Source organism: Rhinopithecus roxellana, chromosome 12 (assembly GCF_007565055.1).
Source record: "Rhinopithecus roxellana isolate Shanxi Qingling chromosome 12, ASM756505v1, whole genome shotgun sequence".
Taxonomy (NCBI): Eukaryota; Metazoa; Chordata; class Mammalia; order Primates; family Cercopithecidae; genus Rhinopithecus; species Rhinopithecus roxellana.
In genome coordinates, this window is record NC_044560.1 from 84,578,438 (window position 1) to 84,603,230 (window position 24,793).

A 24,793-nucleotide genomic window follows, 5' to 3' on the forward strand; every position below is an offset into this window, starting at 1 on the left:
TGATTTAGGAAGAAAATGTGTCTTTGGAAGAAGAAAGAACAGAGAGGATTCTAGGGAACATTTAAGAACTCAAAATATTGGATAGAGAAACAAAACTGGAGAGAACAGAGAAGAAGGGGTAAAAGGAAAAAAATGTGATTTAGTCAAGAAACCCAGGATATTTCACTGCACCAGGGGAGTGAAGCCTTACATATCTGCTGGGAGGAGTCTCAGAGGTCCCTGTCCTACCCTCTACCCTGCAGGGTCTGCTTCTAGCTGTCCTGGGCTGGGTCTTTTTTATTTTTTCCAGGTGCATGCTTCAGTTCTTTCCGGTGACGAGCATCCTGGGATCTATGTAATTCTTTCCGAAGCAGGTGGATGAAGTTCATTTGTTTCACAGACCCAGGTGGGCATGTGTGTAACATATAGTTCTGACCCAATCAGGCATCTAGCACCAAGTGGGCCTTCTTTCTGCACAGGCCCATGCTGTCACAGATGGTCAAGCCAACCATGCCTTCCTACATTTTTCTCTTCCCATTGCAAACCTAACTCAGGCATCTGCTTCTGCAAGGCCTAGCTTTAGCTCCTTTCCTTTGTACTTTCTTAGCACCTCAGGTTTCACAAAAATGACTGTGTCCATGTCCATCTCTCCCTCTAGATTTTGTGCTTTTGAAGGCAGGGGCCTTGTCTTATTCACCTTTGTTCTGTGGAGACCTAACACAGGGCGTGGCACATTGCAGGTGCTCAATGTTTCTTCATGACATTTGCATCTTCACCTGCCCACAACCATTCTCTCCCTTGAACCACTTCTCTACCATCTAGAGTCATCCAAGAGAGCACCTGTAATGCTGTCATGCACCTCTCTGTATCTACCTCTCTCTAGTGGACTTTGACTGACCCACCTTAATTGTTCCCAATCCCAGCACAGTGCCTGGCATGTTGTAAATGCTCAATAAGTATATGCTGAATAAAAGTGTAAAAAATGCTGCTGCCTACCTATTCTTCCCTGTACCCAGTGGAGAAAGGGGGTGGGGCAGGCAGTCCCAGTATGCAAGCAGTTTCCCTAGAAACCTTTCTTTGATCCCCAGAAGGCACATCTACAAATCTTTTTCTGTGAAGAGTATATTTAGTAGTGACCACTTAGGGATGCCAGAAGCCAGGATATAAGGGTTTGAGCCTGCAGTGAGAAATCTGGTAGAAGATGAGTGAGATATCCAATGAGAGGAGGAACTTCAAAAATAATCGCATCACAGAACTAGGGGTTAGAGAGGCCAGGTTTTAGAACTGGGGGAGGAAGGCACAATTTTCTTACATCCCAGTTATATGCTGGGACCTTGGCCAATGCAAGTCCCCTTTCCATACCTGGCGTAGATACTGAGCAGGCATACAGGTTTTTGAGTAACAGATACTTGGACGAGAACTCAGCCTTGAGGAGGTTTCAGACCTTCTCCAGGCTTTAGCATCCTCACCTAGGCTTGTGGGAAGGCTTACGTGGGATGGACAACATGCAGCTCCAATATAACCCTTGCTCAGAAGGGGCTCAGTAACTGCTAGGTCCCACCCTGAACCCTGTACCAGCCAAGACCCTGGATTCTTACTTTTGTACTCCAAGTGGAAGCCAGCTGCAGATACGCTGATATCTGAGTAGAAATGAAGGTAGAGCTGGTTGGAGGTGCTGTTCAGAAGGGCAGGCACAGTTGTTCCTAGGGCAAGGACACCAGGGGTCATTTAAGTTTGGCTCCTCCAGGCCCTTGCATTCCTCCCCATTCTTCTGGATCTTGCTACCTGCTGACATTCTGCTCCCAAGGCCCCCAGATGTCCCCAGTTATGAAACTCACTAAATGACAAATTAGCACTCCTCAGAGGGCTAGGTGTCCAATGGCTGAGGGAGGGGAAACTCTAATCTGCTTCCTATAAAATGAGCAGTGGCAGAGCCATGTGCCCACAGGAGGGTAAGGTATGAGTTGGGTCTCCTCTTAGCTATCTTCAGGATAGCTCTGACCTGTATTATTCTCTGGGCAGTCCTGCAGTGTGGACAGTTTATCTGGAGCATGTACTCCTCTTTATCTCCTGGCCATCTAGAATTCTGGGCCTAAAAGATTCAGATAATTGCCCTGGCCAATGGGCACAGCTATACACCACACTCAGTCAGAATTCCATCACTAGAATGGCAAAATGGTGTTGCCACTTTGGAAAACAGTTAGGAAGTTCCTCCAAAAGTTAAACATAGAGTTCCCCTAGCAATTCCACTCCTAGGTGTATACTCAAGAGAAGTGACAATGTGTGTTCACACCAAGACTTGTGCATGAGCATTATTCATAACAGCACACAAGTGGAAACAAGCCATTGACTGATGAACGGACACACAAAATATGCTCTGTCCTTACAATGATGTGCTGAACCATACTGTGACTTGGTGAACTTTGGAAACATCATGTTAAGCGAAAGAAACCAAACACAGAAGGCTTCCATTTATACGAAATGCCCAGAATAGGCAAATGCATAGAGATAGAAAGTAGATTACTGGTTACTAGAGGTTAGGTGTGGGCTGGGGAGGGGAGTGCAAATGGGTACCTGGTTTATTTTGGGGTGGTCAAAATGTTCTGGGACTAGATAGTAGTGATAGTTGTAGCACCTTTTGAATCTACTGAAAACTACTGCTGTGTCCACTTGAAAATGGTGAATTTCATGGACTATAAATTATATCTCAATAATAATAATGATAATAGCAATGTTCATGATGAGGAGTTCTAGCACCACCCTCCAAACTGAAGTCCCTGGAAACCCAGCTTACCTGAGAAACTCCCCAGCATGGTTACAGTGTTATCTGCACCATCAAATACTTCCAGGGAGTCCCAGTTCTGCTCTGTGACAAAACTGATGACTTGGATCTGGGAAGGCAGAGGATTGAATTGTTGGTTAGGCAGCCTGCGTCCCTCCCTCCTTCTCTGCTTTCCCTTTCTGCCCTTCCCATAGTTAATTCAATTTGTTGAGAATCTACTCTTGGCCTAACACTATGCTAGTCCCTTCCAATAAAAGTAAGATGTAGCCCCGACTCCAAGGAGCTCGTTGTCCAGTGGGGAAGACAGATGTGGAAAAAAATGATTAGAAGACAGTGGGATATTTTGTAAAGTAGAAAATGGGGAAAAGAAATTCCAGGAAGTGGGAAGACAGTCTCACTGACTGTCTCCTCATCTCTGGAACGTTCCTTGGGTTTCCCCACTTTCCTGCCTTGATTGCATCAGATGTCCTGCAGCAATGATCCTGTAACCCACTCCTGCCCGGATCTGTCTGCTGGAGTCCCAGTTTGCTGCCTCTCCATTGGCCTTGCAGGCTCTTGACCCTCTTCCATGCCTTGGCACCAATGCTGGGGACTCCCTCTGCCTGGCTTTTACCCCTGGGTACCAGTTATGCCCCAGTTCAGCTTCTACAGCTCAGGCTGCGCGAGGTTCCCTAGGTGTGTGCCTGGAGGTTCTCTGTGCTTCAGCTGTGCTGGGTGCTTTGCTCTTTCTTCTCATCAGCACTGCCTCCCCTTCAAACCCTCAAAATCTTATGAAAATCTTTAGCCATTTGAGAAACAACTTCTATGAATCCTTCCCACACTTCAGATTCCAGCTCCAGACCCATTCCTTCTTTTAGCCTCCCCTCCTGGCCAGGGCCAAGCGATGTCCACCTCTCCTCCTTTCTGGATTACCCAACTCCCACCGCATGCCCCTGAAGCTCTTGGGGTCTGGAACCTGCTGTATTTTCTGCTTGGGGGCCACATCTCCACATTTGGACTGAGCCTCCTTAGCCACAGGGCCAAGTACAGGGCTGATATGTCTTTTCCTGGCTTACCCTGACTCAGGCCTTGGCACCAGCCAGCATCTGTGGTCGGCCACCTGTGAGCAGTTACCTGTGAGCAGACGGCCACCTGCCCAACAGAGGCGCCTCCTTGCCCCTACCTGGATGCCAGCGCCTTCGGGGACCACGATCTTCCACACACAGTTGAGGCTGTTGAGGTATGGCTCTGGGAAGCCGGGGGACAGGATGGTGCCCCTGCGCTCTGTAAGGTTGCCTCCACACGGCACTGGGAAGAGAGGCCGTCGGGTCAGAGGCTTTGTGGCCTCCCGTGGGAGCCTCCCCAAGCAGACTCCTCCCTCAGGGCCCCCAGCCTCTGTTTGTCCTTCTCCCCATGGGAGCGTCTCCCTAATGTCCCCAGTCCTGCCTTCTCCATGGCCTCTCCCCATGCAACTCTCTTTGGGGCCCTGGGCTCCTCTCCTCTCTCCACGTGTGCCCCGTCCCCAGTACCCCAGCTGTCTTCCACAACAGCCCACAGCGCCGGGGACTGGAGCTGACTGGAACACCCCACCTCAGCCATGCAGGGGGAAGCGGCCGCTGTGTGCCGTGGGGCATCGCTGGGGCTGACTGCTTCCCCTAGAGGGAAAGGACTACGTGTCGCCCCCCGCACCCCCAACACCCGGCTCCTGGTTACTCACCCACGCAAGTGGGCGCTGAGACATTCCACTGGGCCAAGGCCCCAGGCACAGGGAGGCACTCGATCTCTGGCGACCCCTGCAGGGCATAGCCGGAGTTGCATTCGAAGCGGACGATGGCCCCCACCGAGAAGTCATTGCCCAGCCTCTTGCCATAGCGGGGTTCCGGCACAGAGCTGCACTGCGTGGCGCTGGTTCGGGGAACCGCTGCGGGGGACAAGGGCACTGAGGGGAGGACTCACTCCCCAGAAACTGGCCCAGGGACAGACATACAACGGGTCTGGAACAAAGACCTTCTGGATGAAACCCTGAGAGGCTCTGGAAGCTCTCCGGTAGGGAAGGGCTTGAGGGCTAACTAGGAAGATGCCTGTTATACTGAAGCATGGTTGGACACACAGTGCTACAGCACAGCTCCTGGAAAGCACGGGAGGTAGAGCCGTGGACCTCCCACAGACCTTAGGCCCAGTTTTGTTCTTTGCCTTCCCAATGACGCCCCTCACTCAACAGGGTCCCACTTTCCCTAGCAAGGAGAATGGGCCTTCCTCCTCCACCTTCTCAGGGCCTTCACCCTGCCTCTGTCCTGTTTTCCCCATGTGCCTTAAGATCCTGCCTGGGGCCCTGCCCTCCATGACCCCAGTCTTCTCTCCCTCCTGCCGTCCACAATGGCTGATGGGCCCGGGATGGCCTCCCCTGTGGCAGGATCACCCCTGCAGAGAAACACAGCTCATCCTGGGCAGAGTCGAATGAACAGGACCATGCTTAGAACCTGGGCCCTAGAGAAGTGGATGTTTTCCTGGGCACGTGGAGGTTGGGGCCCGGGGGTGAAAGCCAGGGTGCTTCAAACTGCCTTTCTGGGCCTGTAAGGAAGGGAACTAACACCGACTGGCGGGTTGGTACCAGCTACTTTCCGAAGCCTCTTTGCATCCTATCAGTGAGGCATTGCAATTGCCCTCTTCTTAAAGGTGAGCAAACAGGCTCTGAGGCCTCGCGTAGCTGGAGCCTAGCTCCAAGGTGGGGAGGTGGGATTCAAATCCCTGTCCACGGCACTTCAAAGCCTGTGTTTTCCCCGCACCTTTACTGTGCCTGGCAGACAAAACCAAGCTCCAGGGGAGTCTAGGTAAGATGCCTGGGGTTGGTCTCTTCAGTGCCATCTGGACAATGCCAGACAATGGGTGGGGTGGGGAAGGGAAAAAATTAGCTTCCCTTGTCTGATTTCCTTCCTCACTGAACACAGAACTTGTCTAAGAAATGTCTGCTGAGTAAGTGAATGTAAAAAATTCAACTGAATTTCAGGGAATTGCCCTACAAACTAGTAACTGCCCCCAAACACCCTGAGACTAGAGGTCAAAGATCCCTGTTCCTTCGATCATGAGTCCCTTAAGAACCGAGATCACCTTCCTACCTCTGGCGTCCATGTCCTCCATACCTTGGTAGACAAAGTGGAAGCCTCTGGCTGGTGCAAGGCCTTTGGCACTGAACTTAATGAGAACTTGATTGGAGGTGGCCAAGGGCAATGATTCTCCTGCAGAGATAAGGGACAAGGAGGAGAGAACAGTAAGTCCAGCAGGTGGGTCCAGAAGATAAAATCCAGGCCAGGAAGGATTTTATGCAGCAATTCCTAGCAATTCCTTCCAGTACCCCATGCAGCAATTCCTTCCACATTCCAGGCCTTCCTGAAATGAAATCTTACATTTTTTACTGCGCTTTACAATTTAAAGTTTCTAGAAAACTTTTCATCCACAGTCTTAACTTGACCCGTGGTCATGGTGAGGTTGGCATGACAGAGTTGAGTATGCTCATTTAATAAAGAAAGAAAGAGAGGCCCAGAAAGATTAAATGACCTGTGCCGGAAAGGAGAAGGCTGCTAAGGATGTGTGGAGCGACAGGGATGGAGAGAGCAGCTGTTACTAAGCCGACTGACTGGTGGTTTACTTGGAAAACTGACATCAATCTGCATTTTTAAAAACAGCATTGGCTTCTGGGAAGGAGGATGATGTGATCATCTGGGAGCAACTGGTCTTTCCCAGACACTCTCCCACCATCCTGTCAATAACCAGAGCGATGGTGTAATTTATTGCTCATACTAGAAAACTTCTGAGAGTCAAAGAAAGTGCTATCAATAGTTACGGTGGGACTGTCCCAGGCAAACCAGGATGTACTATTGCCGGCCAATAACACACAAACTGGGGGGAAGCTGCATGGCCACAGGAAACCAGGGTAGGCTGATAGCCTTTGTAGCAGAAGATAAAGGTGCATCTTCTGCTTGGTGTGGTACAGATAGGCCAGGGGAGAGACAGGACCAACGAGACCTGTAGCCAATTAGTGTAGTCACCATCCTGGGGAAGCCCAGGGAGAACATGGGTGGAGGCAGCAGCATGGCCACTCTGCCTGCTGGCCCCCTGCAGACTTAGGGACCCCTGGGAAGGGCTGCTGACCCCAGACCCCATTCTCAGGAGGGAAACAGTGATTACAGAGAACCAGGCTATATCTCCACTACAGTGAGGGCTAGAGTTAGGACCCACAAAGGAGCTACTGGGAGGTCCACCTGTACTTCCAGGAAGCTCAAGTGATGCCACCAACACGGGAGCAGAGAGCTTTTGCAAAACAGGCTTAGATGTACATGTGACCCAGAGGGCTGAGCCTGGCTAGGAGTCATTGCCCCAGCTAACAGTTATTGCCCCAGTTAACATGTAGCTGCCAAAGCAGAAAGAAACTCATGAAGACAAAGCCTCCCTTTGTTATCACTGCCATCTCCAACTCGTCCTCCAGATGGATGTGAGCAAAGTGAAACTCAGCTTTTCTATTTGGCCTGACAGATGTGGATAAGGACCCTAGTGAGCTCTCACAGAACCCATGTCAACTTCAGCCCTGAAGGCACATGGGCCTCCATCTTTGAGAGAGAGCAAATAGTAAAATCACTGGACATAAGAAAAAATGTTAAAAGTTTTGAGGAAGGAGATCACTCTGAGAGGTCAAAGCAAATACTTTATTTGAACCACAATAAAGAACAGGCAAAACTCTCAGCAGATGTTCAGTCATGGTTGTCATGAGATTAAATCTAGCATTGCATCTGTGAAGTCAGAGGATGAAGGATCTGAGATCAATAGAGATGAGAAATGCTAGTGCAAGCAGCTGGATTCCACAGAAACTGAACAGTGAAGTGGAGATGAAATTTTGGAAATTCTCTCAGAATCCACAGAAAAAGTATAAAGAGATTAAAATAATGAGAGAAATGACAAGTGACATGAAAGATGAAAAAAAATCCATATGCATATATCAGGAATTCCAGAAAAAGAAGACAGAGAAATTGAAGGAGAAAAAAAATCACTTAAGACAGGGTGCGGTAGCTCACATCTGTAATCCCAACACTTCGGGAGGCCGAGGCGGGCGGATCACCTGAGGTCAGGAGTTTGTGACCAACCTGACCAACGTGGTGAAAATCCATCTCTACTAAACACATAAAAATTAGCCGGGTGTGGTGTAGCACAACTGGAGTCTCAGCTACTTGGAAGGCTGAGGCAGGAGAATCGCTTGAGCCTGGGAGGCAGAGGTTACAGTGAGCTGAGATCGCATCACTGCACTCCAGCCTGGGCGACAGAGTGAGACTCTGTCTCCCCCGCACACACAAAAAAATCATTTAAGAAAGAAGACACTTTTCCTAAGATGTGAGGTTCAGACTGAAGTATTTGCCAGGTGCAAGATAGAATGAGTGAGAAGAGACCTCCACCACAACACATCCTAGTGGGCTTTTTCATTAACAACAAAAAAGAAAATCATATAGACAGAAAAGCACAGGTTATGTACGAGGACAAAGAATCACGTTGGACTCCAATTTGTCTGTAACAGTAAATGGTGGAATAATTACTGCAGTTTTGAAAGATATAGTTTGACCCATAATTTGATTTGCAATCAAGTGGTTATTTATATCCTATGTCAAAAGGAAAGCATTCTCATATATGCATGGTGACAGAAAGTACTGCAGTTATAAGCCCTACTGAAAAAAAAAAAAAAAAAAAAAAAAAAAAAAAAAAAAAAAAAAAACCCAAAACTAAAGTAGGGAATTCAGGAACCAGCAGGGATAAATACAACCAGAAAAGTATAATGAGCTAACAAAACAAAATGAGCTAACAAAACAAAATGCAAATGCAAAAATTTGCTCTTGGGGAAGAAGTCCACAATTTAAAAAATAACCACTATAACATTAATATAAAAGTCCAAATATATCAAGAAGAACTTGAAAATTTAGAGATGGGTCAGGTATGTATGGAAAAGCGAGGAAGCAAAATCAAAACAACACAAACAAAAGCGCAGGAAGAACAATACAAGATGACAGATATCAGACCAAATAATTCACTTGTAAAATAAATGAGTCAACTTCCTCTTAAAAGAAAAAGAGTTGGAGAAAATGAGAGAAGATGTGTCAGGAAAACAGATGCAAAAATTGCTAGAAATACAAGAAGACAACAAAATATCATAATTGTAATGGGAAATACTTTCATGCAACATTCACAATCATTGATACATCAAATAGAAAAACAAAATGAAGACTGTTGACTAGCAGTCCTTAAGCTTTTTCTCCCCCAACACAACTTAGGGACAGGGACATAGTGCACTCCCATCAGTATCAATGGCTCGTTACAGTGTTTCTCCAAATGAGGAATAAGGGACTCTCTGAATACACTGATATTGATACCTACAGGTTTTTTTTTCTTTTTCTTTTGAGATGGAGTCTCGCTCCCTCGCCCAGGCTGGAGTGCAATGGCGCGATCTTTGCTCACTGCTACCTCTGCCTCCCAGGTTCAAGTGATTTTCCTGTCTCAGCCTCCCGAGTGGCTGGGATTACAGGCACCCACCACCATGCCCAGCGAATTTTTGTAATTTTAGTAGAGATAGGGTTTCACTGTAATCCCAGTACTTTGGGAGGCTGAGGCAGGTGGATTACTTGAGGTCAGGAGTTTGGTATCTACAGGTCTTATACATCTCTCTCTCTCTCTTTCTCTCGCTCTCTCTTCTTCCTCCACCTTTTTTTTTTTTTGTTTTTTGAGACGGAGCCTCGCTCTGTCACCTAGGCTGGAGAGCAGTGGCCGGATCTCAGCTCACTGCAAGCTCTGCCTCCTGGGTTTACGCCATTCTCCTGCCTCAGTCTCCCGAGTAGCTGGGACTACAGGCGCCCGCCACCTCGCCCGGCTAGTTTTTTGTGTTTTTTAGTAGAGACGGGGTTTCACCATGTTAGCCAGGATGGTCTCGATCTCCTGACCTCGTGATCCGCCCGTCTTGGCCTCCCAAAGTGCTGGGATTCTCCCCCACCTTCCCCTTCCCCTTTCCTTTCCCCTTCCCTTCCCTTCCTTCCTGTTTCTATTGGTCCTATACACTTATATCTATATCCATATTTATATCTATAGGTCTTAAATGTAGACCTCTCTCTCTTTACTTGATCCTTACTATACCTCTAAATCTATAGCTATACATCTATCTATCTATCTATCTATCTATCTATCTATCTATCTATCTGGTTTGAAAAGGCATCCTACTCCAGGAGTTCCTGATTTACACTCTTGGTTGGGTGTGTATGTGTGAGGTGGTGGTTACAAAAAAATCATTTGGTTGAGAATCACTGATACAATAGATTTGAATAACAAAATTGAGTAAGATTGATTTAATGGCAATTACAAATCTCATTTACTCCTAACACCATAGGAAGTAGGATTCTTTCTCTTTGCATTTTACAGAGGAGGAAACTGAAGCTCAGAGAGGTCAAGTATTGTGCCCTAAGTCATCTAGAAAGCAAATAGGAGAGCTAAGAAAAGAGTGTGATTGTACAGCCTCAGCTCATTCGTCCTGCTTCTTTACCTTACAGAGAATACACATCCTTCTTAGATATTTAGAAAACTAAAAAAAAAAAAAAAAAAAAAAAAAAAAAAAAAAAAGGTCCTTGGCTACTGAGAGGACCTCAATTAATCCTCAAAGAAGAAATGGTACAGGCCACATTCTCTCACTACATGGAAATAAAAATATAAATTAACACAAAAGTTTAATGCAACAAGAACAAAATCCATGTTCTTAGGGGAAAAGAAAAGACATTCTTAGCCAACTCTTGGGCAAAAAGAGTAAACAACACCATGACGAGCTATTTAAAAAGTAATTATGATGAACATAGTACATATCAAAATTTATAGCATGAAGCCAAAACTATGCTTGGAGGTGAATACATTGCTGTAAACATGTTCCTTATTACGCAGAGAAAATAATGAACAGAGCTCTCAATTCAAGCAGTTAGAACAAGAACAAAATAATCAGAAGAAAAATATGAGGAAGGACATGATGAAATAAAGGCAGAGACTAATAAAAAAAAAAACAACAAACTCTGCAGAATAATTGATAAGTTGCAGCAAAAAAAAAATAAAAAAACACAAACAAAAAAACACAAAACACCTGGTACAGCCAAGGAAAAAGGGGATGATGAATGCACGATGCAGCATAACAAAGGCAGGAATATCACCGCTAATACAAAGCAGGGTAAACATCACCGTAGTACATTATATAAATTGTGGTACTAAATGTAAAGGAAATTATGAAATGGATTTTTTTACTAAAAGCTATAATATCAACATTGATATTAGAGTCATATACCTGAATAGACCAATAACTGTGAAAAAAAAAAAATAAAAGCCACTGAAAAGGAGGAGATAAAATAATGAGACAAATTTATTTGCAGATGATATCACTTCTTGCCTAGAGGAGCCAGGAGAATTAGTTGGCAGTGAAAGCAGTATTATGAAGAGTCCAATGACTTTACGAAGCAAATATGCCACAAACGCCAGTCTTTGAATATACTAGCAAAGACCAGCTAGAAAACATAACGGGGGAAAAAGACCCATTTACAACAGCAACAAAAATCTCCATGAAATGTCTAGGAATAAAGTTAACAAAAAATGAATACTGCCTAAATAAAAATTATAGCATCGTTCCAAGGGCTACAGAAGATAAACAAATGGAGAGACATATTGTATTCCTGGATGGGAGGAAGAGTTAATATTATAAACATGTGAGTTCACTAATTTAACATGTAAGTTTTATTAAATCTCAGTCAAGATTTTGATGCAATGTTTTAAACTTGACAAAATATTTCTAAATTTAATTTGGAGGCAAAAGTAAGCAACAACAGCCAATAAAAATTCAAAAAAAGGATGGCTCTGGGGACTTATAATACCATGTGTTTAAAATGATTATATAGTAAACACTATTAAAGTGTTACAATAATTAAAACTGAAAAAGGAATAAATAGACATTTAGAAGAAATGGATAAAAAGTCTAGGAACAGACACTTCATAAATATTTAGTGTATGTAAATTTGGCATTTTGAAATTTCTGCTAGGACAACTGATTAACTATATTTGAAAGAATATGGTTAGATTCCCTATGTCAAATAATAAATCAAAATAAATTCCAAAGGTATTAAAGCAGTGTGATGAAACTAAGAAGTGAAAGAAAACGCAGAGGAATATTTATTTGACCAGCATAAAAGCAAAGGAGAAAACTATAAAAGAAAATATTGATAGATTTGATAGCATGAGAAATTTACATATTCTGACATTAAAGCGCCCTGACGAAAATTATATAGCAAAAGACAAGCTGGAGAGGAGGGCTTTTCATAGCATATTATGTATATATTTATATAGGTTAAAATATGGAGCTCTGCTCAATAAATAAGAAAATAAGTGCTTATAGAAAAATCGACACAAATTCACAATAAATTCACAAATAAAAAATGCACAGGCCAATAAACATATAAAAATTTAACCTAACTAGTAATAAAACAAGGCAAATTAGAAAATGAGATACCATTTTTCACTTTTCAAACTGATGACGCTTTTGTTTTTTTAATTACCTGGTTTTTATAAGAAGAAAACATGCTCTCTTTCTTATTGTTGGTGATCAAACTGACAAGATCTTTCTAGAGGGATATTTGATAATCTGCACAAAAAGCCTTAAAGATCTCACATATCCTTTACGCTGACAATTCCACTTCTAGATATTCTAAAGTGACAGAAATGTATGTAAAGATGTATGTATAATACATTGCATTACTATTCATAAGCACAAAACATTACAATCTAAATGTTCAATAATAGGGAATTTGTTACATAAATTTTAACTAACTGTATGAGAGATTACTATGTGGCACTTAAAAATCCTAGCCTACAAGAAAAAAAAACGACAGAGAAAAGCTCGCAGTGAATATTTCCATAAAATATGTATATTGGTTTGTTGAATAAAATATGTAAACGTCGAAGTAGATACAAAGACCGGAAGGAAAACCACTACATCTTGTCAGTGGCTCTTTCGGGGTAGTCTTTATTTTGATTCTGTATGCAATTATTTTGTTTTGTCACTAAGTTTTCTATGATGAAAATGCAACACATTAATAATAAGAAAAAAGTTGCATTTGAGTAAGAACCAACAGAAGGCTACACCACAAGGGGGCGTTGTAGACACAGCCTGGGTGAGGGCAGCTGCTGAAGGCCCCGCTAGTCGGAGCTCTCAGGAGCTGGCCACTGTGTTGTAGACAACACCAGAGCACCACAGGCACGCAGAGCCCTAGGGTTCCACCTGCGGCCATGGGGTGCTTCTAGAGCCTCCTTCCTTTAGCCGGCCGTGATGCCCCCAGCCCATAACCGTCCCCACCCTGGCCGAGTCCCGGATACCTGTGTGGGAGCCCGAGAGGGAGCTGAGGAGCCGCGAGTGCTGGCTGTGGCCGTCGTGAACCTCCACCACATCGTTGAGGGCCGTGTGAAAGAAGGCGAACTGGCCAAATACCACTGTGGAGGAGACACGGCGTGGGGACTGGGCAGGCACGCTGGGGGCAGGAGAGGGGATCTCGGGGTCTAGGGGCCCAAGCCAGGAGGAGGGCAGCCCTGGGGAAGTTGTTGGTTCCTGGGCCGTGGCTTGCTGCACTGGTTAGTGCAGCCGCACAGTCTGGCAGTGGCCAGACACCCGGCACAGGGAGGGCACAGGGAGGCGGGGAGCTGGGAAGGCCGGGCTGCGCTTCACAAGGGTCAAGACAACACCCGCTGCACCCAAAGGTCAGGCGGGTGGAAGCGAAACGGAACCAAGTTTGTTTCTTTCCCAGATAGCAGCTGCAGCAGCTACTGGAGGCCATCAGAGAGCTTTTGGTACCATCCCTTTCTCCATGTGATGTCAGGACTCCACATTCAGGTGTCCCAAGGCCAGTTAGTCAGTGTCATTGAGGTGAAAACTGTATACAGAGATCTGTAGTGAGTGCTGTGAGCTCCTTATTACTGGGGGGATTCAAGCACAAACTGCATGCCCACCTATCAAGGATTCTGCTCTGGGTAGCAGATCAGATTGGACGGCCTTTCAGGACTTTTCTAACTGTGATCCTGCAGGTCTGAGGCTCCTGCCACCTCAGTATATTGGGGAGTGTGTGTACATGTACGTAAGTGTCCTGGTTCTGGGGAAGGAGTGGGTGTACTGATGGCTGGAGCTATGGGTAGAGATGAGACTGGGAATTTATAGAGGACAGAGGACATGTCTCTCTCATCTCTGCAACTCCAGGACCCAGTAGAGTGCATGGCCCCCAGTGGGTGCTTACTAAATGTTTGGTGAATGCCTCAAGCATCAGGCCTTGCTCTGTGCTTGCCCCTCCTGTCTTGGGGAATAAGGAGTTAGCTCTCTGCAGGCTGCTCCCTCCCTCCTGCTTCTCCCCTAGATGGTTGGGACATGTTGATGTCCTTTGCCACACCCAACATCAGTTGTGTTTAGACGTGGTTGTTAGTCCTCCTACAAAGAGGAGATCCAGGAAGAAAGCAGCCAGCCTGGTCACCTGGTTGCCCTTCATCTTTCTGAATGCCTCCAGGGCTGGCAGGATTCTTGAATGTCCCCACTGCCAACAAGGTAATGAGCTTGGTTTTTTCTGCCCACATCTCTTGGAATCTGGAAGTTTCTCTGTCTTCCCAGGGCACTGGCCTGTTTTTCACTTTTTTCTTGCTTGTCCTACCAATAGCTTCTGGATCAGGCTTTGGTTCTCAGATGGGACACCAGAATGATGTGGCTCCTGGTCTCCCTCACCTGCACTTTCAAGCCCAGCTCCATCCCATTCCTTTCCTCCCTCCTGCTCCTTGGCCACTCACCCTGGGTTCCTAACAGGTCTAGATCTGCGGCACCTCCCTTAGGACTTGGGCCATACTGCGTAGCTCCCTGGGGCACCTTGCCTTCCCTCTCTCTTGGCCAGTTTCTCACCAACTCTGTCCCCTTGGTTCTGGCGGGGCTCACTTATGCCCTTCTGCCCTCTTGTGTCAGGAATGTATTCTACAGCCCGTTTTAGAACGTCAGCACTGAGCTGTCCTTTTTGGGAGACTGCTCTGCAGTTCCCACAATGGGGCTGTATAATTAGGAGGAGTCTGAGGAATTGCCCATTCTGGAATGAGGGTGAGGAGTCAGAAAACATATGAACAACAACCCATACCATAGTCCTTGGGCACAGTAACAAAATACAAGCAGATCTGTCCACTGGTGTAGTTCTGGGGGTAGTTGGGGGACAAGACCACTCCGTCCGAACCCACATACTGTCCCCCACAGGGGGCTGAAAGAGAAAGAAATAGAGAGTCAGGTGACCTTGTGGGCCTCTTACCAGTGACCATCCTTTGTTCTGCCCCAGCCTGAGCATTTCTGACCCCAGTAGGGCTGCCCTGAGGTAGGCGGCCCCTAGCTTGGAGAAGGGAAGTCCTGCGGACCCTGCCCTGCCCAAGGACATGCACCCCTGGCCTGGCATGTGGCTTGAAACTTGCCCTGAAGCTCCCGAGGGCTCTCTTGGGCAGGTGTCAGTTCTTGCCCTCTACCTATTAACCCTGGCATTAGTCCCTGAAGTCACAGCCTTAGGGAGCATATTAGGAACCTCCTCTGCTTACACGTGGGGCCTAGAAATAATCTGCTGCCCCTGGCTGACATCTGACCTGGAGAGTGAGTGTCAGCATGAGCAGGGAGCTGACGCTTCCCTGGACTAACCCCATGGGGAGCGGCCAGGCCATGTGACCCAGCCACCTTCTGTTCCCCTGCACCATGCCCATTTTCCACAAAGGGCGGGTCTGAGCCTGCCTCTCCTACCATGACAAAGGGGTACCCTTTGCTTTTCAATGGGTGGTCACCAAGCTCTTAAAGCCCTGCTACTCATTCCTATCCCTCTTGTCAGGACCCCCATGGTTCACCCAGACCCACCTGGAATCAGCGCACTCTGCGGGCCTTACTTCGATATAACTGATCTCTCGGTGATTTTCCCTAGGCCTAGGAACTAGTCCAGGGGCCACCTTTAAACGACTTCTCCCTGGTGTGAGCCCCCTGATGTGGCATGTCTGGAGGCCTCTGTTGAGGGCATGAGCAACTATGTGAATGGGGGTGGGGACACCATGTGACCTGAGATGACACCTTGACAGGAACTGCACACCTAGTGAATTATAAGCCACTTCTATACACATCCACGGCAAACCCAGGTGTGCCAGGCTTGGAGGAGCCAGCCTTGAGGACCATGCCCCCTTCCTTTCCCTAGCCCGCAGCGCCTTCTGCCCCTGGCATGCCCTCAGTTCCTCAGACCCCTGCCACCCCCGGGCTCCCACCACCTGTGCAGACTGGCCGGGGGTTGTTCCACACGGGCTTCCCATCAGGCCCCAGGATGCAGCTCAGGGTCGAGGCGCCCTCAACTTCGTAGCCCGCATGGCAATAGTAGGTGACAGAGGAGCCCAGCTTCAGGTCGGACCCCACCCGCGTGCCGTTCTTGATGGAACCAGGATCAAAACATGACTCCCGCGGGTTTTCTGGGAAAAAGAAACACAAACACATGCACACACACAGAGGGTTCATGAGGAGGCTATTCTTGGGCTGCAGGGCCCATGAGGAGAACCCGACTTTAATTAGCCACAGAACACACAGGGATGCGTGACTCTGGTTCCTGTTCCCCTTGGGTCTAGAAACGTCTCTAAATTTGGGTAGAAATTGAAGGATGGAAATCACATTGAAGAGGGCAATTTCCCTGCCTCTCCCCATATTCTTGCCTTGACCCGCAAAGGAAGGAGCCCCAGCAAAATCCCTGAGGCCCTCTCTCATCCCCTGCTTGCTCCTCCCCAAAGGAAGCATGTGTTTCTCTGGCTGGTGGGGGCTGACGGTCCCTGGCCCACATCTCGGCTGCCAGCAGGGTCATTGTGGTAAAGGTCAGTGCTTAGGCACAGCCCACCCCTTTGCTCATCTTTGACCCCTCACACTCAGCAGCCTCCTGGCGTTTCGTGTTCCCCTGAGAAGCAAGGCAGACAGCCTGTTTTTGGAGATACTCTTTCTCTTCCTCTCACTTCTGCCCCATCTGTACCACTGGCTGGGGAGTGGAGCTGGCATCCGTTCTGCAGGCCCAGTCACACCCATCTGTTGCAGGTACTTCTGAGTGCATGGATACCAATACTTAGATTCAGGGAGGAAGTACAAAACCCACTTCCACCTCTGGGTTGGGTTACCCGACCAGTGGGATAAGTTGATGTCTCCAGTGCAGTTTTCCAGGGCTTTGCGTTGGGTATTGGGTGCTTGCCAGTTTATGAAAACTATAGTATTTTTTCACGTGGCTATTGATCCTTATATGTCTTCTTCCCTATCAGTCATACAGTGATGTGAGTAACAGTCCTCTACTCTGTCCCTCTGCACCAGACAAGACAGCTCTTGACATTACCTGTGGCTTGGGAGTACTAGTCCAGGTCCCGAATCTCTGTAGGACGCTCTCCAGCATCCCTCACCATCAGCTAGAAATCCCGAGCAGCTCCTGGGAGCCCATGCTCATGCTTCTATGCATGATTGCCTTTCCTCATTTGTTCCTGTTCCTTAGAACAGATTTCTTGTTCTAAGATAACTGATGGTCAAGAGGGTTGTCACCAGGGCTGGGAAGTAACAGGACACAGCTGAGGCCAGTCAATACCAGGGATATGCAACTGAGTATCAGGTTGATTGATGAGCATTTTGGAAGATACATTATTGGGGGGCAACAGAGAGGTCTAGAGATGGGGACTCACAAAAGGGTGCTGACAGTCCTTGCAGAAGGACTCAGAAATTCAAAGAGTGGAGCTAAGGAGGGAAGAACCAGAATAGAAGGGATCAGAGTTCATTCATCAGAGATGAATGGCTCAGGAGGAATTTTGCTGAGGGTGGTCCTTGTCACCTGGGTACCTTCTAGATTACCTACACAGGAGGCAGTGCTGCTTGAGGCTGTCACTCAGCTGCCAATCATCTGGTTGACTGATGGGATGGGACTCTGAGAGTCTCACTCTTGCATGGGAGCATGTGAGACCATCCTGCACCTTAAGTTGTTGCCCACAGCTGAGAGTGGAGCAGCTCTGGATGCACTACTGCATTTAAACCCAAGTGGGACCCAGAACATGGCCACTCATTGCAGGGAACTCCTCAGCGGTTTCCCCACGTGCCCCGTGATGCATTGCCTTGACCTCCTTTATCAAATCTGTCTTCTCCATATGCCTAGTGGCTCCGGCGAGAATAGAACTGGCCACTGGGTGACCCATATGTGAGTCATAGAGATCCAGGGATCTGTCATCATGTCTTTTGTTTCTTCTATCCTTTTTATAAATTCAAAGTGGGTTAAACCTTAAAGTTCAGAAAAATTAAGTAACTTGGAATCAAAGTTCACATAGCTCATAAGAGGCAAAACTAGCTGTAGTCCCCAATAACCACTTTCCCCACCTTCATCCTTTAATAACAGAACTCTGATTTTATCCGGAACTTCAAGACATCAGTCAAATTCTACATTTTCCAGCCTCCTGGGCAGCTAGGTCTGGACAAAGAGATGTAAACACGAGTTAGATCATGTCTGCTGAAAACAATCCAATAGCCTCCTGTCTCACTCGGGGTAAAACCAAAATCCTAACAGGCCTTCAAGGCCTTGCACATGTGGCTCCAGTCATCCCCTCTGTGACCTCAGCTCCTGTTGTCTCTGTGCTAGCTTTGCTCCAACCACACTGGCCTCTGGTCTTTGTGGCTCCCTCTCTTACCTCTTTCAGGACTTAGCTCAATTTCTCCCTCAGTGACACTCTTTGAGTAGCTACTTAAAATTGCAGTACTCCTCTCCCCAATGCCCCCAACACTCTCCTCTGCTGTATTTCTCTCCACTGCAGTGGAGAGACTCTATATTAACCTTATTTTTTTCTGTCTTCCTCCACTAGAATATAGATTTCAGAAGGGCAGCTGTTCAGTTTTGTTCACGGCTGTATTCCAGTGTCTGTCCCATGGTGGGCACTTAATAAATATCTTCAGTGGATTATTGTGGAACTTCTGAAAAGGCTGCTTAAAGGAAGTTGACTCAGCTGAGGGAAATGCCTATTGGCCTTTCCTTCTTTCCATCTTTCCTCCTTCTGTGAGTCTAGAACTCAGACATGATGGCTGGAACCTCAGTTGCCATCTTGGATCTGAAATAACCTTGAAATGGGATCCATGGACTAGTATGGTAGAGTAGGGAGACACAAGGAGCCAAGGTGGAATTCCCTTATCAATCTTGGGCTCTGTCCTCCAGATTTCTTTTATAGGAAGGCTGATCAACGTCTACCTCATTTAAGCAACTGTGTTTTTGGGTAACTGCTGCACCAGCATTGGACCCTAGCTGGGTATGACTGGCCCAGAATTTTACAGATGTCAGAACGTCCTTTCTTTCCTTATTTGTGTGGCAAACTCCTACACTTTTAATGCCACCTTCTCTCTGGCAGAATTCTGTTTTTCTTTCCCTGGTTATAACATGTATCACACTATTTTGGTAGCTTTGGTAAGGGTATTTCTTTCTGGTAGGTTCTGAACTCCTGGAAGAGAGGGTTCATCACTTAGTCTTCTCATAACCCTGGCAACTAGCACAGAACTTGGCACCAAGGCTGGCCCTATTTGGCACATAATAGAGGCTTAATAAATGGCTGCTGAATTGTTTGGCTGAATACTTTGAGGCTTGGAAAATCAACAACCACATCAATGATTCCAACTACAGACTCTATTCTATATTTACTCACACGTAAGAGAAAGATGAGCTCATCATCCCAAGCATTGCCACATTAATAATAATGACAAGGATAATGATAGTGATGATAGCCCCTTACATAGGAATATCACTTCATAATTTTTAAGGCACTTTTCAAACCGTTATCTCATTTGTGTCTCACAATACCCTCTGCAGAAGGCAGGGCCAGTTATGCTCATGTTCAGTTTATAGATGAGGAATATGGTGATCAGAGAGGCTAAATGAGTCTTCCAAGCCTTTCAGCTATTTAGAGGTAGAATTAAGACCAAAATCAGGTCTTTAGTCAGCCAAACCAAAGCTCAGCTGTGACTGATAACACTCAATGACTAAAACTTCATGGTGATTATAATAAATAAAACCAAAGCCCTTCAAAATGGGAAAATGAGAAGAGTCAGCTTCTCTCTGGTCCTACTAGATGAGGCTTACTTCCAAACCTTATAACTGCAAAAATCTGAAAACAACCCAAACATTCAACCAGTAAGGAACTGGTTACAAAGGGTGGATTAAGACCATCTACTGAAACACTAGCAGCCTTTTAAAAGAATAGCACTATTCTTTGAATACTGATATCGGAAGGAGTCCAAGATCTATTCTTGGGCTCACATACAAAAAAATCAGATTACAGATGAGTACATATGGTGCAATCTCATTCATATAGAACAGGGATCAGCAAACTACAGCCCACAGGTCGGTGGCTGCCTGGTTTTGTAAATAAAGTTTTGCTGGAACACAGCCATTTGTTTACATATTGTCTGTGGCTACCTTTAGCATTACAAAGCAGAGCTGAGCAGTGGCAACAGAGACCATCTGGAGTAAAAATACTTACTCTCTGGCCCTTTCCAGAAAAAGTTTGCCAACTCCTGGTGCAGACTTTACATTACTTTATATTTATAGAAAATATCCAAAATGAGATACCAAGCTGTTAATAATGGTACTGCATGGGATGATGGTATTTGGGGGCATGCTAAGTCTTTAAGAGTATATCTTATATGCTTTTATATTGTTTTATTTTTCCAACAAACATGCATTCCTTTAAAAGGAGGGAGAATGGAAGATAGTTCTATTTTGCATTTAAGAAGAATGACCCCTAACAGCAGCGGGTAGTGGGAATAGGGGTGGTAGCCAGTGTGGCCGTAGCTTCCAGGCCTACAGTGTTTCTTCCAAGGGCTTGAAAGAGAAGATACATGCTTTTTAGGACCTTCCATTAAAAATCGATACACTTTCATCTTTCCTGTGTTACTTCAGATTCTCTAACACACACTTCAAACTCTTCCCTCTGAAATGCCCCTGGCCCCCACTCTGGCACAGAGGGCTTCTACTTAACCTTTAGGGCTCTGTCTAAATGGACTCTGCTCAGAGAGGCCTTCACTAATGACCCTTCTGATTTCTTTCTCAGAGAAGCCTGTTGTTTTCTTTCCTAACTTCTTATGCTTCTTACTTCTTGCTGTTTCCCTCACTCACCTGTAAGTTACATTAGGATAGGGACCATGATTACTTTGTTCCCTGCTGTATTCTCAACACTCAGCACAGTGCATGGCATGAAGTAGGAGTCACCAAGCATTTGTTGAATGAATGAATATGTCTTGCATGTGCGTGGATGTTTCAGCACGTTCCTGCCTAGGAAAAGGCTGCCACACATGCTGGTATATGAGAATAAAGGACCTTCCACCCCACTGGTTCTGTTGATATCCGTGGCCTGGAGAAAGACATACACCTCCCTGTGACTCTATTTTAGTAACTGTATCCAAAAGACAGGATCCCTGCTGTTCTCTGTTTCTTTTTAGCAAAGGGTAAAGCCATCTAGGAGGATGAATTCAGAATAGAAGTGCCTCTGATCAATGGTCTAACAGAAATCCACAGATGACATGACTGCATTCAGAATCATCTCCTAGAAAGTCTGCCCAGAGATGACTAAGACACAACAATCACCCTTCAGAAGCTACTGAACAGAGAAGACATCTAAAGCCCCACCCCCTTTGCCTTAGAACCAGGTGGCCTTCCAACATCTCATCTACCAAAGGGTCCGTCAGTCTAGTTGTCACGAGGATGTGAATTCCATGGAGGCAGGACTTTGTTTGGTTTCCTGGTCTGTTCTAAGAAGGTCTGGCATATGGTAGCTGCTCAATTCATATTTACTGAATGAATAAACAAATAAAAATGCCTGATCTGCTCTTGCCCCTTCTGCAAAAGCCTAATCCCATGATGCTGCTCAGTGGACACTTGAATTAAGCCTGGATCTGAAACTGGAATATAAATTGGGAAGTGATTCGAAGCCAAGAGTGATCCAGGCATGGTGGCTTATACCTGTACTCCCAACACTTTGGGAGGCCAAGGTGGGCAGATCACTTGAGGTCAGGAGTTCAAAACTAGCCTGGCCAATATGGCGAAACCCCACCTCTACTAAAAACACAAAAACTAGCCAGGTGTGGCGATGTACACCTGTAATCCCAGCTACTCAGGAGGCTGAGGCAGGTGAATCACTTGAACTTGGGAGGTGGAGGTTGCAGTGAGCCGAGATTGCACCACCGCACTCCAGCCTGGGTGACAGAGTGACACTCCGTCTCAAAGAAAAAAAAAATGTCAAGAGTGAGACAGCCACACTTATCCCAGGAGAATGGCAAAGCAAGGACAATTGATCTGCAGGGAGGGGAGAATGTAGCAAGTGCTTAGAAGGAGGCAGGGAGGAGAGAGAACGATTCTGGAGTGTGGATGATGGTCTCGGTATGTGCCTCTGCCATCCTGATTCCAGTCCTTGGGGAGTTGATGCTTTCTGCCCTTGGGCTCTTGTATTCTAAAAATACTTTGCTTTTTTGTGTCAGAGTTGTTGTTATCTGTATTGTTAAAATATAGACATCTTTTAGCTTAAGTTACTTAGGTTGTTAGTTGTTTTCTTATAATAATGTCTCCTTTTTGTGTCAGATTGTTTTGAGTGGGTTTCTGTTTCTTGTGTTTTTATAATAAGTTACCCCTTTGTTTACTTAAATTGCTCTAACTGGTTTTTTGATTTGAAACTAGATATTTCCTAAGATTCTACCAAACTGTTTCTGCTTGTCACTTGGGAAGCTGGGTGTGGAGAAAGGCTCCTGGTCTCTCTGCCTTGGGTCAGAGGAAGGGTTAATCTCAGAGAGTAATTTCCACTGTACTAAACCCAACTGAGTCCAGCAACATCTTTCTGTGTAGGGCTCTGGTAGGCCCCTTTCACCTCCCTTAGCAAGACCCCTGAAGCCACAGCTCCCAGGATATTCAGACTCTCAGCATTAGCAGAGCCATGGATCTCTCTAAAAGACATGGACACTGATGCCTCCTGGATGCAGAGGCCAATTCTGCTTTTCCTGAGGACCCAGCCCTGCCTCCATGTGGAGGTCCTCAGTGGGCTGCTTCTCCATCTATGGTTCCCTCCAGACTCACAGGCTATGGAATGTCTAAGTTCTTTGCCATGGACTGGTAAAGCATATGGGACATGGGACACATACATCTATCACAAATATTCATATTATAAATATCCCACACTTATTACATGTGCAAAACATTATGCTCACACTTTATATCTTCAGCAAACAGAAAAGAACATGTACTGTCTTCCCCTGGGTGAGCCCCATTCTCCCTTCCAAACAAAGGCACAGCAAATGCAATACCAATGACATAGTAGGAAAAAGGAGGTGGGATGAAAGTGGGTGGATCAAAGTACATGTCAAGTACTTATTGGCACTGGGCACTCTGCTTGGTGCTGTGTCTATTTGCTAACCCTCACAACAACTCCTTCATTTAGTGTCACTGTCCCTTTTTTGTGGATGAGGGAGCAATGCTCAGAGGAGTTAGGCAACTTGTTTCAGGCCATACAGTTATGAAGTGATGGAGCCTGCCCTATAAAGAAAGATATTGTGCATGGGAGAATATCATCAAAGCCATGAGACCTGATAGCAAAGTAGACCCATTCCAGGAAACCAAGAATCCTGGCATAGGCAGAAGCAGACCAGAGGGTAAGGCAGGGGTCCCTGGGTTCCACCAAATGGGCTACTAGACCAGAGGCCCAGGGAGATAGTAGAGGGTGACTAACATTAGGAGGTGTGTAGTCTGGGAAGAAAAGAAGGAAGGAAGGAAGGAAGAAAGGAAGGAAGGAAGGAACTAATGAAGGATGCTTGAGGCTTTCAACAGGCACCCCCCACCCCTCAAACACACATAGTTATCTTTATCTTGGTACTTGCACTACAGAGCCTCATGGGGTGATGTGGGATGCATCTGTAGGCTGTGCCTCTCTTCTCCCCTCTCTCCAGTAATTGGCTGCTTGGCTGACTCAGATGGCAGCTGGGGAGGTCTTATTCCCTGGGTTATGGTTTAGACCGAAAGACCCCTCTAGATACCAACTTGGATCAACAGGCAAAAGTGGAAAGAACTTCACTGGGAAAGAGGATTGAAAGTATGGCTCTCAGACCATGAATTTCCCCGGAGAAGACTTGGGGGAGAGATGGCCACAGTCAGGGAGCCATGAACAAGGTGACTGGAGAGGAAGCTGAGGGGGTTTCTACCCAGTAGCTTACTGTATCCAGGGAAGCTGAAATGAAATCATCTTATAAAAAATGAGGCTGACAGGGGTGACATTTGGGGTGAATTTTGGAATCTCTGCCAAGAAGAACTCAGTTGGGTCAAGTCAGAGGCTTCTCTGGTGGTTGCTGAGACTTGGCTGGGGGAAACGACATCACCTGTAGTGACTCTAAGTATCATGTTTGTGCAGCTTCGTCTGGGTGTCCTCAGCCGTGTGGGTGTGGGTTCAACAAAGGGTACAGTTTTGCAAGGTGTATACACTTTGAGGACTAGGGGGCAGGCAATTGAGGGTACTGATGAGAATATGAAGGAAGAGATGAATAATAAGAAATGGTGATGACATGGGAGTGGGGACAGTGGTGGTGAAAGCAATGGAGGTCCCAGACTGGGTCTAAGTCATGGCTTCTGTTAGAATTCCAAAGTGTCTGGCTGTGCTGATATCAGTGTGTGGAAGAGGGTTTGGGCCCAGGAGATTTACCAAATGGCAGGTGCCTGCAGGAAGAGAGGATGGCAGAATATCCATTCCCTAGGCCAGCCCCGTGAGGCAAGAAGACTACAAGTAAAACATTCTCCATTTTGCACACCAGTCTTCTAGAACTGTACCTGACAAACAGGAGATAATGGAGAACTATGAGGAGTTCAATGAGTTGATGGATATGGAGCACTTAGGATGGTGCTGGCAACGGGCAAACACTAAGTCTGCCACTGTTCTAATTAGTGTTATGTGTGAGCTAATGTG

The 24,793-nt window shown here is 46.3% G+C and overlaps 1 protein-coding gene across 1 annotated transcript in view; it reads right to left on the reverse strand.

The window, feature by feature from the left end:
- Positions 1-24,793, reverse strand: part of CSMD2 (CUB and Sushi multiple domains 2) — a 654,766-nt gene that overhangs the window by 102,544 nt on the left and 527,429 nt on the right. Inside the window, exons 30-37 of the mRNA XM_030943020.1 lie at positions 16,088-16,282; positions 14,941-15,057; positions 13,160-13,273; positions 5,881-5,976; positions 4,458-4,661; positions 3,924-4,048; positions 2,774-2,870; positions 1,578-1,682 (exon numbers count right to left, since the gene is read on the reverse strand). Coding sequence (XP_030798880.1) covers positions 1,578-1,682; positions 2,774-2,870; positions 3,924-4,048; positions 4,458-4,661; positions 5,881-5,976; positions 13,160-13,273; positions 14,941-15,057; positions 16,088-16,282 — 1,053 coding nt within the window. The remainder of the gene's footprint in view (positions 1-1,577; positions 1,683-2,773; positions 2,871-3,923; positions 4,049-4,457; positions 4,662-5,880; positions 5,977-13,159; positions 13,274-14,940; positions 15,058-16,087; positions 16,283-24,793) is intronic.